The 13133-nt window shown below is 36.6% G+C and overlaps 1 protein-coding gene across 1 annotated transcript; it reads left to right on the forward strand.

The window, feature by feature from the left end:
* Positions 1–5001: 5001 nt before the first annotated feature.
* On the forward strand, positions 5002–5580 carry LOC110727271. The gene has a single exon (XM_021906837.1). The coding sequence runs from the start codon at positions 5002–5004 to the stop codon at positions 5578–5580; it is 579 nt and encodes a 192-aa protein (XP_021762529.1).
* The last annotated feature ends 7553 nt before the right edge of the window (positions 5581–13133 follow it).

A 13133-nucleotide genomic window follows, 5' to 3' on the forward strand; every position in this document is an offset into this window, starting at 1 on the left:
TCAACAATTATTTTTTTTAAAAAATATAATTTTTTTTTAAAAAAATCATCACTCTCAAACTTAAATTTTTGAAATTTATTACTGCTCTCTTTGATTTTCTCTCTCTTACAATCAAACACAATTCACTCTCTCTCCTCCAAAACAACTATGGATATTTGAGATGAGATGAAAATCAAACGGATTCTCCCAATGCAAAAAAGGTAATTTTATGTAAATTTCACTTAATTTTGTTTGAATATTGTTCGATACTTTGTTTTTCAAAATTTTTATTGGAATTGTTAAAAAATTTAGTGAAATCAAACGGATACCTTATGTTCATGAAATGTTTTGAAATGTTCATAATATTATTATTTGTTGTTCATATGATAAAATATTCTTAATAATAATAAAATGTTCTCATTTTGTCTATTGTGTCTGTTTATGCTTATGTTCATATTTTGAATGCTTATGTTCACTTTCTGAAATGCATATGTTCATATTTTTTATGCATATGTTCACTTTCGTTCTTAAATTGCTTATGTTCATACTTTGAATCCTTTTGTAAACTTTCTAAAATGCTGATGTAAACTTTCTTAAATGCATATGTTCACTTTCTGAAATCCATATGTTCATATTTTTTATGTATATGTTCACCTTTTAAAATGCTTAATTATGTTCATACGCATTCAAAAAATGAACCATGCATATGTTCATATTTTGAAGGAAATATTGCCCAGAATAATCCCACCTTTGGGTTATTTTTAAATAATCCGACCTTTATACCCAATCCGCTCTAAATGGTTCCAACCGGTCATGTAACTTGTTATAACAAGTTACCTTACATGTGGCGGCCTGTGATTGGTCAAAAAAAAAAAATTCAAAAAAAGTTAGATTTTTTAAAAGAAAAAAAAAATTTAAAAAACCACCCACCACCCACCAGGTGCCTGAGCCTGTTCCCTCCCGCAGCTCCGGCCACCCAGCCCCCAACCATAGCACCAGCGCCGACGTCGCGACCGATCCCCTCCCCTGAACCACCAACCCCTTCCCTCCCTCCCTCCCTCACGCGGCGTCCCCTTGCCCTCGAAAACCCCTTTCCCTTCCCGATCCCAGCCCCCTCCCTATCCCCCGTCCCTTAACAGGCCACACCAACCTTCCCTGTCCCCCATTCCGACCGCGTCGTCCTCCCCCGACGTCGATTCTTGCCGCGCCGACCTCCCCAACCAGTTTCATGGGGTCTAGTTTGGTGGGTTTTTGATTTTTCGAAGGGGGTTTTGGGGTTGGCTTAGTTGGGGTCTGGTTTGGTGGCGGTAGTTCCAGGGTCTGGTTTTGGGTCTGGTGTGGTGGCGGTGGTTCCTAGGTTGGCTAGGGTCTGGTTTGGTGGCAGTGGTGGTTCCGAGGTCTGGGTTTGGGTGGTGGCGGGGATGATGGTGGTGGTTATTTTTTGTTATTTGATTTTACTTTTATTTTTTATTTTTTTTATTTTGGACAAATCAAATTGTGACACGTGTAAATTAAATTTTATAAAAATAAAATTTCTTCTTCAATCGGTTACTGGTCACTTGGACCATTTAGAGCAGATTGGTTATAAAGGTCGGATTATTTAAAAATAACTCATAGGTGGGATTATTTTTAGCGGACGACCTAAAGATGAGATTATTCCAGGCAATTTTTCCTATTTTGAATGCGTATGTTTATTTTCTAAAATGCATATATTCATATTTTTAGTTCATATGTTCATATTTTTAATACTTATAATGCGTATGTTTCATAATCATTTTATTTTTTATTTCTTCAATTTTCTTATATTCATAATTAAAGGCCATAAATTCAATTCATATGAATTGCATGTTCACAAACCTAATCAAACTGATCAAAATTCATTACAAAATCACCACAAAAAAAAAATCGAAATTCATACATAGATCATATTGATAGAAAACAAAATACAATTACAATTGAATATAACCTAAAAATAAACCTAATTACAATCAACAAAACAAAACACTAACCTGCATTGACGATCTCTTAAGGAATAACAACTAATTCCATAGTAAGCAACAAAATCAATTCGAAAAAGTGAAACAAAAGAGAAAAATAAAGAAAACAGAGGAGAGAGAAAATGAAGAACAAAAGAGGAAAAACAAAGAAGAATAAATTTTGATGAAAATTATGATCGAAATTTTGATGAAAACTTTGATTCAAATTATTATAGGAAAGAAAAGTGAAAAGAAAAGTACTACAATCAATTTGTGTTCATCACCTATTATAAATTGGCAAATTACCCAAAAATTATATATGCAATATCAATCACAAATTCAGAAAATATAACCAATTAAACTAAATTACAAATCAATAACATAAACTAACTTATATCAACAATCTTTTCATGATTCCAATTAAATCCATCATGAATCAACGAAAATACAAAAAATAGAGAAAAGAGAAAATGTTAAAAGAAGAAGATAATGCCAAACATAGTGGAAGAGAAAATTTCAACCAAAATTAAGAATTTAGTAAAAAAATTTGGAAAAAAGAGAAAAATTTATGTAAAAATTAAGAAATAAGGAAAGAAATAAAATAGGAAGAAGATTGAGGGAAGGAGATGAAGTAATATATACCAGTAGTCCAGTAGTACAAAGTATATATGCGTGTTTGGAGTATAAAAAGGGGTATTTGATTAATGGTGCAGCCAGCTTAGTTGCACAAGGGTGCATCTAAGAATATGCGTATTAAAAATGGGATAGTTTTCCAATGGCTACAATAAAATTATGGTCATAATATTAAATCAAATTGCAACCATTCATTTTATATTGACTAATATGAACCGTTGATAGGGTCAACTTTTTTATTTTTTGTATAACAAATTTTGAAAAAAAAAGAACTGTCAGATTCTCTTGATTTCAAGTAGTTATTTTTTGGTTTTTCTCCTCAATCTTAATGAAATGGAGAATAAGATTTCCCGCAAAATTTGTTCTGCAAATTCTTTACTTTACTAGTTTGTATACAAATTACGGAAAGAATTGAAATCTATCTATAATACATGGAAGAAGATGAAGTTAGTTTTCCCCAAATTGATTGATTCGGAATACATACACCTGCATAATAGTTTCCATCATAATGCTGAGAAGATTAACTAACAAATCATGAACCTACTGTAAACAAAAGATTGAGAAGCAAAACCTACTGTAAACAAAAGAAACTAACAAATCATGAACCTATTTTTCTGTTTTTTTTTTTTAAAATAAATGGTAATCTATATCAACCATTCACATTAGTCAACATAAATGAAAAGTTGTGATCAAATTTAATATAATGATTACAATTATATTGTAGCCACTCAAAAGTCATCCTTAAAATTGCCCTCATCACCTTAATGTTTAAATGACTTAAAAAATTATAACAAAATAATATAAATATATATATATATATATATATATTATTTAAAAAAAAAAATTTTGTGTGTATGTGCGCGTGTGAGACTATCCCGAATTTAGTAAGAACAAATCAATTAATCAAACACATAAATATTGTCATTTTAAAAAGGGGAGAGCGTCCCTGGCATTCTGGCAAGAGTCATGCATGCCCTAAGAGCACCCACAATGGTGGACATTAAGTTTGCTCATGGGCATTTTGGTGGGCAATCATGTCAAAAATTAGGTCACATTGGTGGGCTAAGTATTAGTTGCCCATGGGCATGTCTAAAAATGTCTTAAGATGGTGGGCCACACATATTGCTGATTTAAAATTAAAAATTTCGGTGGAGGCAGCATCAAAACGATGCGTTTAATGGTGTAGTGAAGAAGAAGGCAAATCAAAACGCTGTGTTTTGACCAAGGGGTTCTGAAAAAAAAAATAAAAAAGTTGACTAACGCGCGTCAGTCAATGGACGAATGCTGGAGTGCCACGTGGCAGGTGCAGGAAGCTGGCCAATAGGAAAATTCTGGCTGTTGCCAACAGTAATAATGTTTGTAATGTAATTTCTGAAATAAATATTTATTAAAAAAAAAAAAAAATTACCAACGGTAATAAAATTTAATTCTCTATAAATAGACATGCATTTTGGTATATTTTGGTATAATTTCAAAAATACCAAAAATCCTTCATATACTTTATTCTTCTAAATATTCCGAAATTAGAAGAAGATTTTTGCTGTATTTCATCGATTTTCAGGTAAATATTAATTTTTTTTTTTGCAAAATTCAGTTATTTATTAAAATTAGTATATATGTGATTTTTTTGCAAATTAAAAAATGTAGTTCATGTAATGTAATTGCAATTATATATATAACTGTATTTAGAAAGATGTTGCTATTTTGTTCATACATTAATAAATTTGAAGTTAATGTAATCTGAATTTATTTGCTAAGTTTTTGGAAATTGGGTTGTTATTTTGTATATGTGAAGTAATTTGTTATGCTAAATTATTTATATGTTATTTTTGTATAGGTAGTTAATTTCGTTACATTATATTATGTATTATATGTTTTGTTGATATATTGTTGAACGTGAATGTTGTATATTTAATAAATTAAGTGGTATTAGATTATATTTTTTGATTTGTTGTCATTTTAATTGTTGTTTGAATGTAGTTAAAATTGTTGCAAGTTGTATATTAGTAAATTAAGTGTTGTGAAAGTTAGGTTATGTACAAATGTTACAAAAATTGGCTAAAATAATGTTGTGAATGTCATGTCTTATTACAATCTTTTTAAACATATTTATTTTTTGTTTTGTGATGTAGAATCTTTTAATGGATCCGAACAACCCAAATTTCCATCAACAATTTTCTGGTTTTAGTGATGATTTCCTAACTAATCCCGAGTTTCAATTGTTCTTGCAAAGAATGGGAAATACGTCTTTGCAACCACCTCCACAACATAAGACACCCACTGAATTTCCCCTAGAAAGCTATGATAATGAAGAACGTTCACCTATAACTGATCATGGTAGCAACACCCAATTCGATGATAGTCAAGAGGAAAACGTACCAGAGACGCGCAGTATCCTCCACAAGTTCCCAGAATGCAGGGCAACCAGGTTGCTGCACAAGCGACTCGTGTTTGGTTCTTTACGGAAGATGGCGCTCTGATTGAGTTGTACTTGCAGATTAGCGAAGATGCTATTAAAGGTACGGACCAGAAAGCAACTGACCTATGGCGCAATGTACACGCAGCATATCAAATGGCTCAGGCGGAGAAGCCGCATATACTTCCGCGAAGAAATATGAAGAGTATGTCGTTGCACTGGAGAAGGTTGGCAGCAGACACACTACAGTGGATATCTTGCTATGATGAAGCGGGTAGACTTCCGGAGGGAGGGAGGGGTTACAACGAAGCTGACCGTGTAAAAAGTGCATTAAAGCTTTTTCATCTGGCCACCGTTCACAATTTCAGTTTTCCTCACGCAGTTGAAATGCTTAATAAAGATCCAAAGTGGAGGCCAAAGCTGGGATGGTCCTTGTCAAAGGAGGAAACAAAAGCTGTTTGTGATGTTGAGGAGCAAGGTAGTGCTGGAAGTAGGAAGAGGTCGAGAGATGATGTAGGGGATGAAACCCCTACAGATGGTTTTTCATTGGAGGAATACGACGACCCGATGGTGTGAAGAAAGCAAAGGCCAAGCGTAAAGGGAAAGCAGTGGCTACAGAAAGTGGTTCGTCAGACCTTGGCGAAAGAATAAAGGAATTCGCTACAATTTGCGAAAGGGAGGCCATTCTGAAGGAAGAGAGGATAAAAATTGAAAAGGATAAGGAACAGAGGAAACGGGAGGAACTTGACATTCATAAGATGAGAACCATGTTTGATATGTTGCAAACTCTGAAGAATTCGCATACGCCACTCACTTCACAAGAAGAGGCGTACAAGAATTTTTTACTTGGTAAATTACAAGGCTTTTAAGCATGTTATTGTTGTTGGTCTACGTTTGTATTACTCAAGTTTTTAATTATGCTATTGTAGTTGGTCCATTTTTGTATTAGTTAAGTTTTTAATTATGCACAATGTAGTCTTTTATTTTTAACTTGTATTAGTGGTGTGTTTAATTTCAATGTCAGATGTAAACTTGTATTCTGATTTTCCAATATTGAATGACAAGTTGTTTAACAAGTTGATTTCAATTGTCATTGTTACCGACATAATTGCATTCACTTTTTTCATTGTGTAGTCACTTTTTTCTGAATTCACTTTGTCAGAATGCTTTAACTTTTTATCATTGTTACCGACATAATTGCACTCAAGATTTGTCATTGTCAACTAGCATAGTATACCTATTCCGCGGCTGAAAATTTGATTCCTTCAATTGGTGTGGTCATTCAGATTTGTAACCACATATTCATTTGATATATTTTCTATATATAGTAAGCATGGCACATATCCACAACCACACCAATTCATAAACTTACATTATTAATACAAGATGTATTCCAGACCATCATCAAGTTCAAGTTCAAGTTCATCTTCTACAAATACTGAAGAATATGATCAACTCGTTGATGAACTCTTCACATTCCAACCCCCAACTTTCCTCATGCCCCAAACACAATCCCAACCCACTACAGAAACACCCAAAAGGGGTACGAATAGAAGAGATAGGGAAATGGGACATGCCAGGGTGTTTAATGATTATTTTTCCACTACAAGAAAACAGCTGATTTCCGACGGAAAAATTCCGTCGAAATCATAGGAAATTCCGTTGGAATCAGGCTTTCTGACGGAATTCCGTCGGAGAATGTCTATCGTAACAACCCTTGTCGGATATTGGACCTTTTCCGGTGGAAATTCCGTCGGAAGGCCTTATTCTGACAAAAATTTTCCAACGGATATAATTCTGTCGGCGTTATTTCTGACTTTATTTGAAATTCCGTCGCAAATTTCCGACAGAAATTTCCGTCGGCATATTCCTCTTCCGACGGAATTTTCCGTCGGAAAAGTCAGTAAAAAAAAAAAAAAACAGCCCCCACCCCACCTTCCCAGACCCCCCACCCCCTCCCACACCACCCACCCAGACCACCCACCCCCCACCCACACCACCCACCCAGACTACCCACCCCCCACCCACACCACCCACCCGCACCCACCTAGACCACCCCCACCGACACCCACACAGACCACCCAAACCCTCACCTACCCAGACCACCCAGACCCACCCTAGACCACCCCCACCCACACCCACCCCTGACTACCCCGACCACCCCAAACCACCGTATCGATCTCCAAAAACCAAAAAAAAAAATAACAAAATCGAAAAATGCAAACAAAAACCGATACTTCAAAAATAAAAAAAAAACGAAATCAAAACCATAAAATCGAAACAAAACCACAAAATTAAAATAAACAATTATATATTACAATGTCCAAAAATCCGAAAAATTACAAACTTATAATACAAAATTTAAAAACTTATATTACAATTTCATCATAAAAATTAATTATAAGCATAAATTTGTGATAAATAAACCTAGATCTACAAACTAACCCATATTTATTCTATATTTCCAACCTTCTACGGCGGTTGACGGCGGACGACGCAACGACTGGTGGTTGAAGGAGGTGTTGAGCGGCGGTGGTTGTTGCGGCTGTGCTTGTTGTTGTTGCGATTGTTGATGTGGTTAATGCGATTGTTGATGTTAAGAAGGAGAAAGAGGAGAAGGAAAAGGAAAGAGAAAGGAATGAAAAGAACGAGAAGAGAGGAGATGGAGAAGGAAAGAGAAAGGAATGAAAAGAAGAAGGAGAAGAGAGGAGAGAGAAGGAGAAGAGAGGAAAGAGAAGAGGAAGAGTGGCGGAGAGGAGAGAGAAATGAGAAGGAAAGGGGGATCCGGGTTATGTTTAGGGTTTTATGGGTTAGTTTTTTTTTATTATTTAATTATTTTTCGACGGAATATTCCGTCGGAAACTTTAAATTCCGATGGATTATATTTCTGTCGGAAATTTAATGTTTCGACGGAATATTCCGTCGGAACCTTCCGACGGATTTTATTTCCGTCAGAATATAGATTTTTCGACGGAATATTCCGTCGGAATGTCCATATATTCCGGCGGATGTTTATTCCGTAGGAAATCCGTCGGAAATTTCCGACGGAATATAAATCCGCCGGAATATATGGACATTCCGACGGATTTTTGTTTCCGTCGGAAGATGTCCGTCGGAATCTGGCCTTTTTCTTGTAGTGTTTGATAATCTCGTGTACAACACCAACCAATTTAGAAGAAGATTTCGAATGCAACGACCTTTGTTTTTACGTATAATGAACAAGGTCGTTGAAGGTGATGTTTACTTCCAACAGCGTAGGGATGCAGCTGGAAGGTTAGGCTTATCACCTCTGCAAAAATGCACAACCGCGATAAGAATGTTAGCCTACGGCTTGGTTGCAGACTGTAGGGTTTCGTAGTGACCCGACACTATGCGGAAGGAAACCCACCAAGACCCGCCCCTTAATTAAAACAATTAACAAGCATATTAACTTAATCAAACAAGATTAAGAACAAGAATTACACCTTTGTCGCGTGCTTCGCTCCCAAAGAGCTCTTACTTCAAAATCCCGAAAACACGAGATCTCCGACGGATCGTACCCTCGACCCGACCCGAGCGTCCTAAGTCTTGAAGGTTAGTCAAGACCCGGACAAAATAACTATGAGTTTTACGAATCAAAGGTTTACTCTTACTTAGAGTTGCCTTTTTAATTCCACTCAAGGTTGTATTCTCAAAATCCCAACCAAGTGGGTATTTATAGAGAATGGGGACTTGAACCCCCTTTTCATGATCAATGTGGGATCATGTGCAAATGCAATAATTTATTTAATTCCAAAATAAATAATTAAGCAAAAGCAATCACAAGGCAACAAGTTGCAAAAGGGTAGAGAGAGTTAGGTGAGGAACATGAACCTTGGGGGGGGGGGGACCATTGCCTTGCTCCCCAAGGCATGGCTCTAAGCCTTGGTCCCCACTATCTTCACAAAACCGCCACTAAGGGCTGTTGGGCTGGCAGCCAGCTAGCGTGCCAGCTAGCACTGCCAGCCAGCCCAACCAGCTAGCACAAGGCTGCCTAGCAGCTTCCTCGCATGCACAGCACGCCTAGCGCTGCTGCTTGCTAGCTAGCCAAGCGATGCAGCCTGCTAGCTAGTGCTGGCTCCTGGCACGCATCACCCTCGCCATCGCACACACGCTAGCAAAGCCAGCATGCGTGCTACTAGCAAGCCACGCATGCTGGCCCCTTGCCTTGCCAGCCATGCGCGCCAGCCTCGCACACACTTGCATGCTTCTGCTGCTGCGATGCCCTCCACGCACATGCACACGCACACAAGGCTTACCATGGTGCTGTGCTTGTGCGTGGTTCCTAGCACCCAAGCACGCATGCTGCGATGTAGTTCCATAGCCAGTGTGGTGCTAGGGCTATGTTCATACTTGTTGCTTTGTGATTTCGCGACACTCGGTCTCGACGCCCTAGGCTCAATATCCGACGTCTGTATTCGTAAAACCCTGCTGACTCATTAAATCCTTTCGGATTAATTCGTCGTCTCGGATCGGTGATTCGATTGGGTTTGACCCGAAGGTTTCAGTTAAGATTAAGCTGTAACATCAATTATACATTGATAATACTGATCGGAAGTGGCCTCCACCTAGGCATTGCGATCACTTGACCTTACTGAAGAATTAGCTCCGTAATAATTCTGAACCCTCTATCGGAAGAATACACTTGTTGGAAGGACACCATTCCTTTCTCAGACGCCGTGGATGAATACGTTCAAATCAGTCAGTCAACCGCTCGTGTTGCCCTTCAACGTTTTTGTGCCGGGGTCATTGATCAGTTCGGAACCGAGTACCTGTGAAACCCTACAACTGATGATTTGGCCCGAATACTGCATCAAAATGAACAGCGTGGTTTTCCAGGCATGATAGGCAGCATTGATTGCATGCACTGAGAATGGAAGAACTGTCCAACGGCTTGGAAAGCGCAGTACGCCGGTAGAAGTAAGAAAGCAACACTAATATTGGAAGCCGTTGCGGATCAAGATTTATGGATCTGGCATTCCTTCTTTGGTATTCCCGGATCTTGTAATGATCTTAATGTGTTGTACCGTTCACCAGTGTTCGATGAGGTTCTGCATGGTCGAGCTCCTCCGGTAAATTTTACAGTTAACGGCCATGAATACAACATGGCTTATTACTTAGCCGACGGGTGACATTTATCCAAAGTGGGCAACTTTTATTCAGGGTATCACATATCCTCAAGTTTAGAAGGATAAAATGTTCGCTGACCATCAGGCTGTTGCTCGGAAGGACGTTGAAAGAGCTTTCGGTGTATTGCAAGCTCGATTTGTAATAATACGAAAACCGTCACTGGCGTACAATGAGGACATACTGCGGGACATAATGAAAGCATCTATCATTATGCACAACATGATTTTTGAAGATGAGCGCCACAACTACACTCGAGCCGAAGTTCTGAGAAGCTTCTACGGAGAAGATCAACAAGATTAAACAACAACATCAACGTCTACAACGCCCTCGTTTGAATTCAACGTAGGCCGACCTACCAACTTTGACTTTAACTCATTTCTACAACGAAAAGCTTCCCTCCGTGATAGAGAAACTCATCTATCTCTGAAAAGTGATTTAGTCGAACATATTTGGTTACAATACGGGCCAACTAATTAGGGAAAAATTAGCACGACTTAAATAAGGCCAACTACTATGGCCTACCTACTGTTCCGTACGCAGTCGTGTTTTTTTTAATTGTTTTGTTTATTTTATTCCCTAAGTTTAATTACGCATGACGTTTCAAATGTAATCGGTTTTTAGTACTGTACCGCTTTTTAAAATAAATAAAAACATTTACGAATTTTTTAGCGTTTTGTTACAATTATTTCATCTAACGTATATAATTTAACGACATATTTTACCGATAAAAACGACACAAATAAAAAAAATAAGTTACACAAATTTAGACTAGTTTTTATTTATTTGGAGTAATATTGTTAAAATATAAATGAAATTAATAAATAAAGAAGTGTTGTGTAGGAGAGAGAAAGTAATAGTGGGGTATTGAAAAAGTAAGAGAGAGAGTGGTGGACAATCATTATTTTTGTTCACCGTTGGGAGAGAAATTGTGAAAAAAAATTGCCCATGGGCAAAATTGATTTGTTGAGAGAGAAAGTGGATAGAGAGATATGGGGCAAGCATTATTTTTGCCCACCATTGAAAGTGGTCTAAACGAAGGAAAAAAGAAAAAATATGAGCAAATTCAAGTTTATCAATATGAGAAACACGTGAAGTTTATCAAGGGACTTTATTGTACTTTCATTGAAAAGTGATGGGCATTAGTGATATTTTCGCTGAGTTAAAACACGACGACGTTAGAAGGCTTTACTCTTGTTTAACCATATCAAAGAATTAACATTTTCTCTCTCCTCCTTTAATTTTACCCATAGCAGCCATGACTCCATGAGTGCCTTTCAATTGCCATAGCAGCATTCTTGTTCCACCATAGCAATCGACCATTGCAGCTGGGCAATTAGTCTACCATAGCAGCAATTTATTCTTTGTTTACTTGGTAGAAGCTTTGGCAGAATCTAAGAACGGCAAGCTCATTCACAGTGAAGTCGGCTTTCATCTTCCTCAACTTTAATAGAGAAGGAAGCATACACATACTCTCAAGCATCTTTGATGGAGGAGAATGGTAAACCTTACCCTTTAGGGTTAACCATACCCTTAATTTCTCTTAGGGTTTTCGTTTAATCAGAAACATGGTGGTGGAAATGGTGGTTGAGTTCACAAGCAACTTCAATGGAGGAGATGGATGGATTAGAGAATGTGGGAATGGTGGTTGTCCAACATTGTTTGTCACAACTGAAAAAGTAACTCTTGGTTTCTAGAGTCAACAAAACGACGTTTGGTTGCCGTTAACAAGGGTATGTGACTGCTAACTTGCAATGTAGCGAAAATAATATATTTTTAAAGCTATTACACGGAAAACAAAGCAAAATAATTACAGAATTGCCGTTTGATAAACGAAACAAGTTTATCAACATGATAAACTTGAGCTCCCTCAAAAAATATATTCAATTAAAATTCTTTTTAATATCTCATATTCTAATATTTGATTCTCAAACAATGATCTTATACTCTCTTTGTATCTTAATTTTTTTTAATATCTCGTATTTTAATATTTGATTCTTAAATAATGATCTTATACTCTCTTCGTATCTAAATAAGTTGTATATCGATACGTGTTCTAATCGAGTTGATACACTTATTTAGATACAAAGGAAGTATAATTCTACTCCATAGTAAACCTTCACGCGAAATCTAGTGTGTCACTAAACTATGAAACCGAAGGAATAGATGTTAACAAGTCGAGCCGAGATCAAGCCTTGGTAGGCTAGGGTCGAGCTTGGAGCTTGTTGAGCCTGGAAAATCTCGAGTTCGATACTCGACTAAAGGTTCAAAGCTCGATCATGGCTTGTCAATCCCAAAATCAGCCAAGCATATAATGGTGCCCATAGGCCGTAGCCATTGTTTCATAGACAATTAAATTTTGCTTTTATAACTCTTACTCTCTCCATGTTTTTATAAATGTTACACTTTGACCAAACACGCATGTCAAGACACGACTTTGACTATTAATTTATCTAATTATATGTTAGTAAAATTATAGGAAAAATGATATTATGAAAGTATACATTATAATGTATCCAACAATGTATTATACAATAACATTTTTTATTTATTTTATATTTTAGTAAATTAATTGAGTCAAAACGATTATTTGAATAGTAAAAAAAGTTAAAGTATAACAACTATTAAAACACAGAGAAAGTATATTCTATCACTTGCTCTTATCTTTTGATGTGAGACTATTTACTCTCTTTCTTTTGTTAGTTCTTCTTCTACCTAAACAATAACAAAAACCAAGTACCAAAGCTCCAACACTTAGCGTGATCGTAAACTAGAGTTTTGAAAATTATTTTTAATTCCTAAGTCCAAATATGAAACAAAGTTAATATTATTTTGATTTATTACAAAAAAATTTAATAATATACAAAAAAAACTCGAGCTTGATCATGACCTTTCAAGCTGAATCAAAGATAGCTCAGACTTGGCTCGTTAAGATCTCGAGTCGAGCCTATACTGAGCCAAGTATCGAACAGTTCACTAGCAGC

Source organism: Chenopodium quinoa, unplaced genomic scaffold (genome assembly GCF_001683475.1).
Source record: "Chenopodium quinoa cultivar QQ74 unplaced genomic scaffold, ASM168347v1, whole genome shotgun sequence".
Lineage (NCBI taxonomy): Eukaryota > Viridiplantae > Streptophyta > Magnoliopsida > Caryophyllales > Amaranthaceae > Chenopodium > Chenopodium quinoa.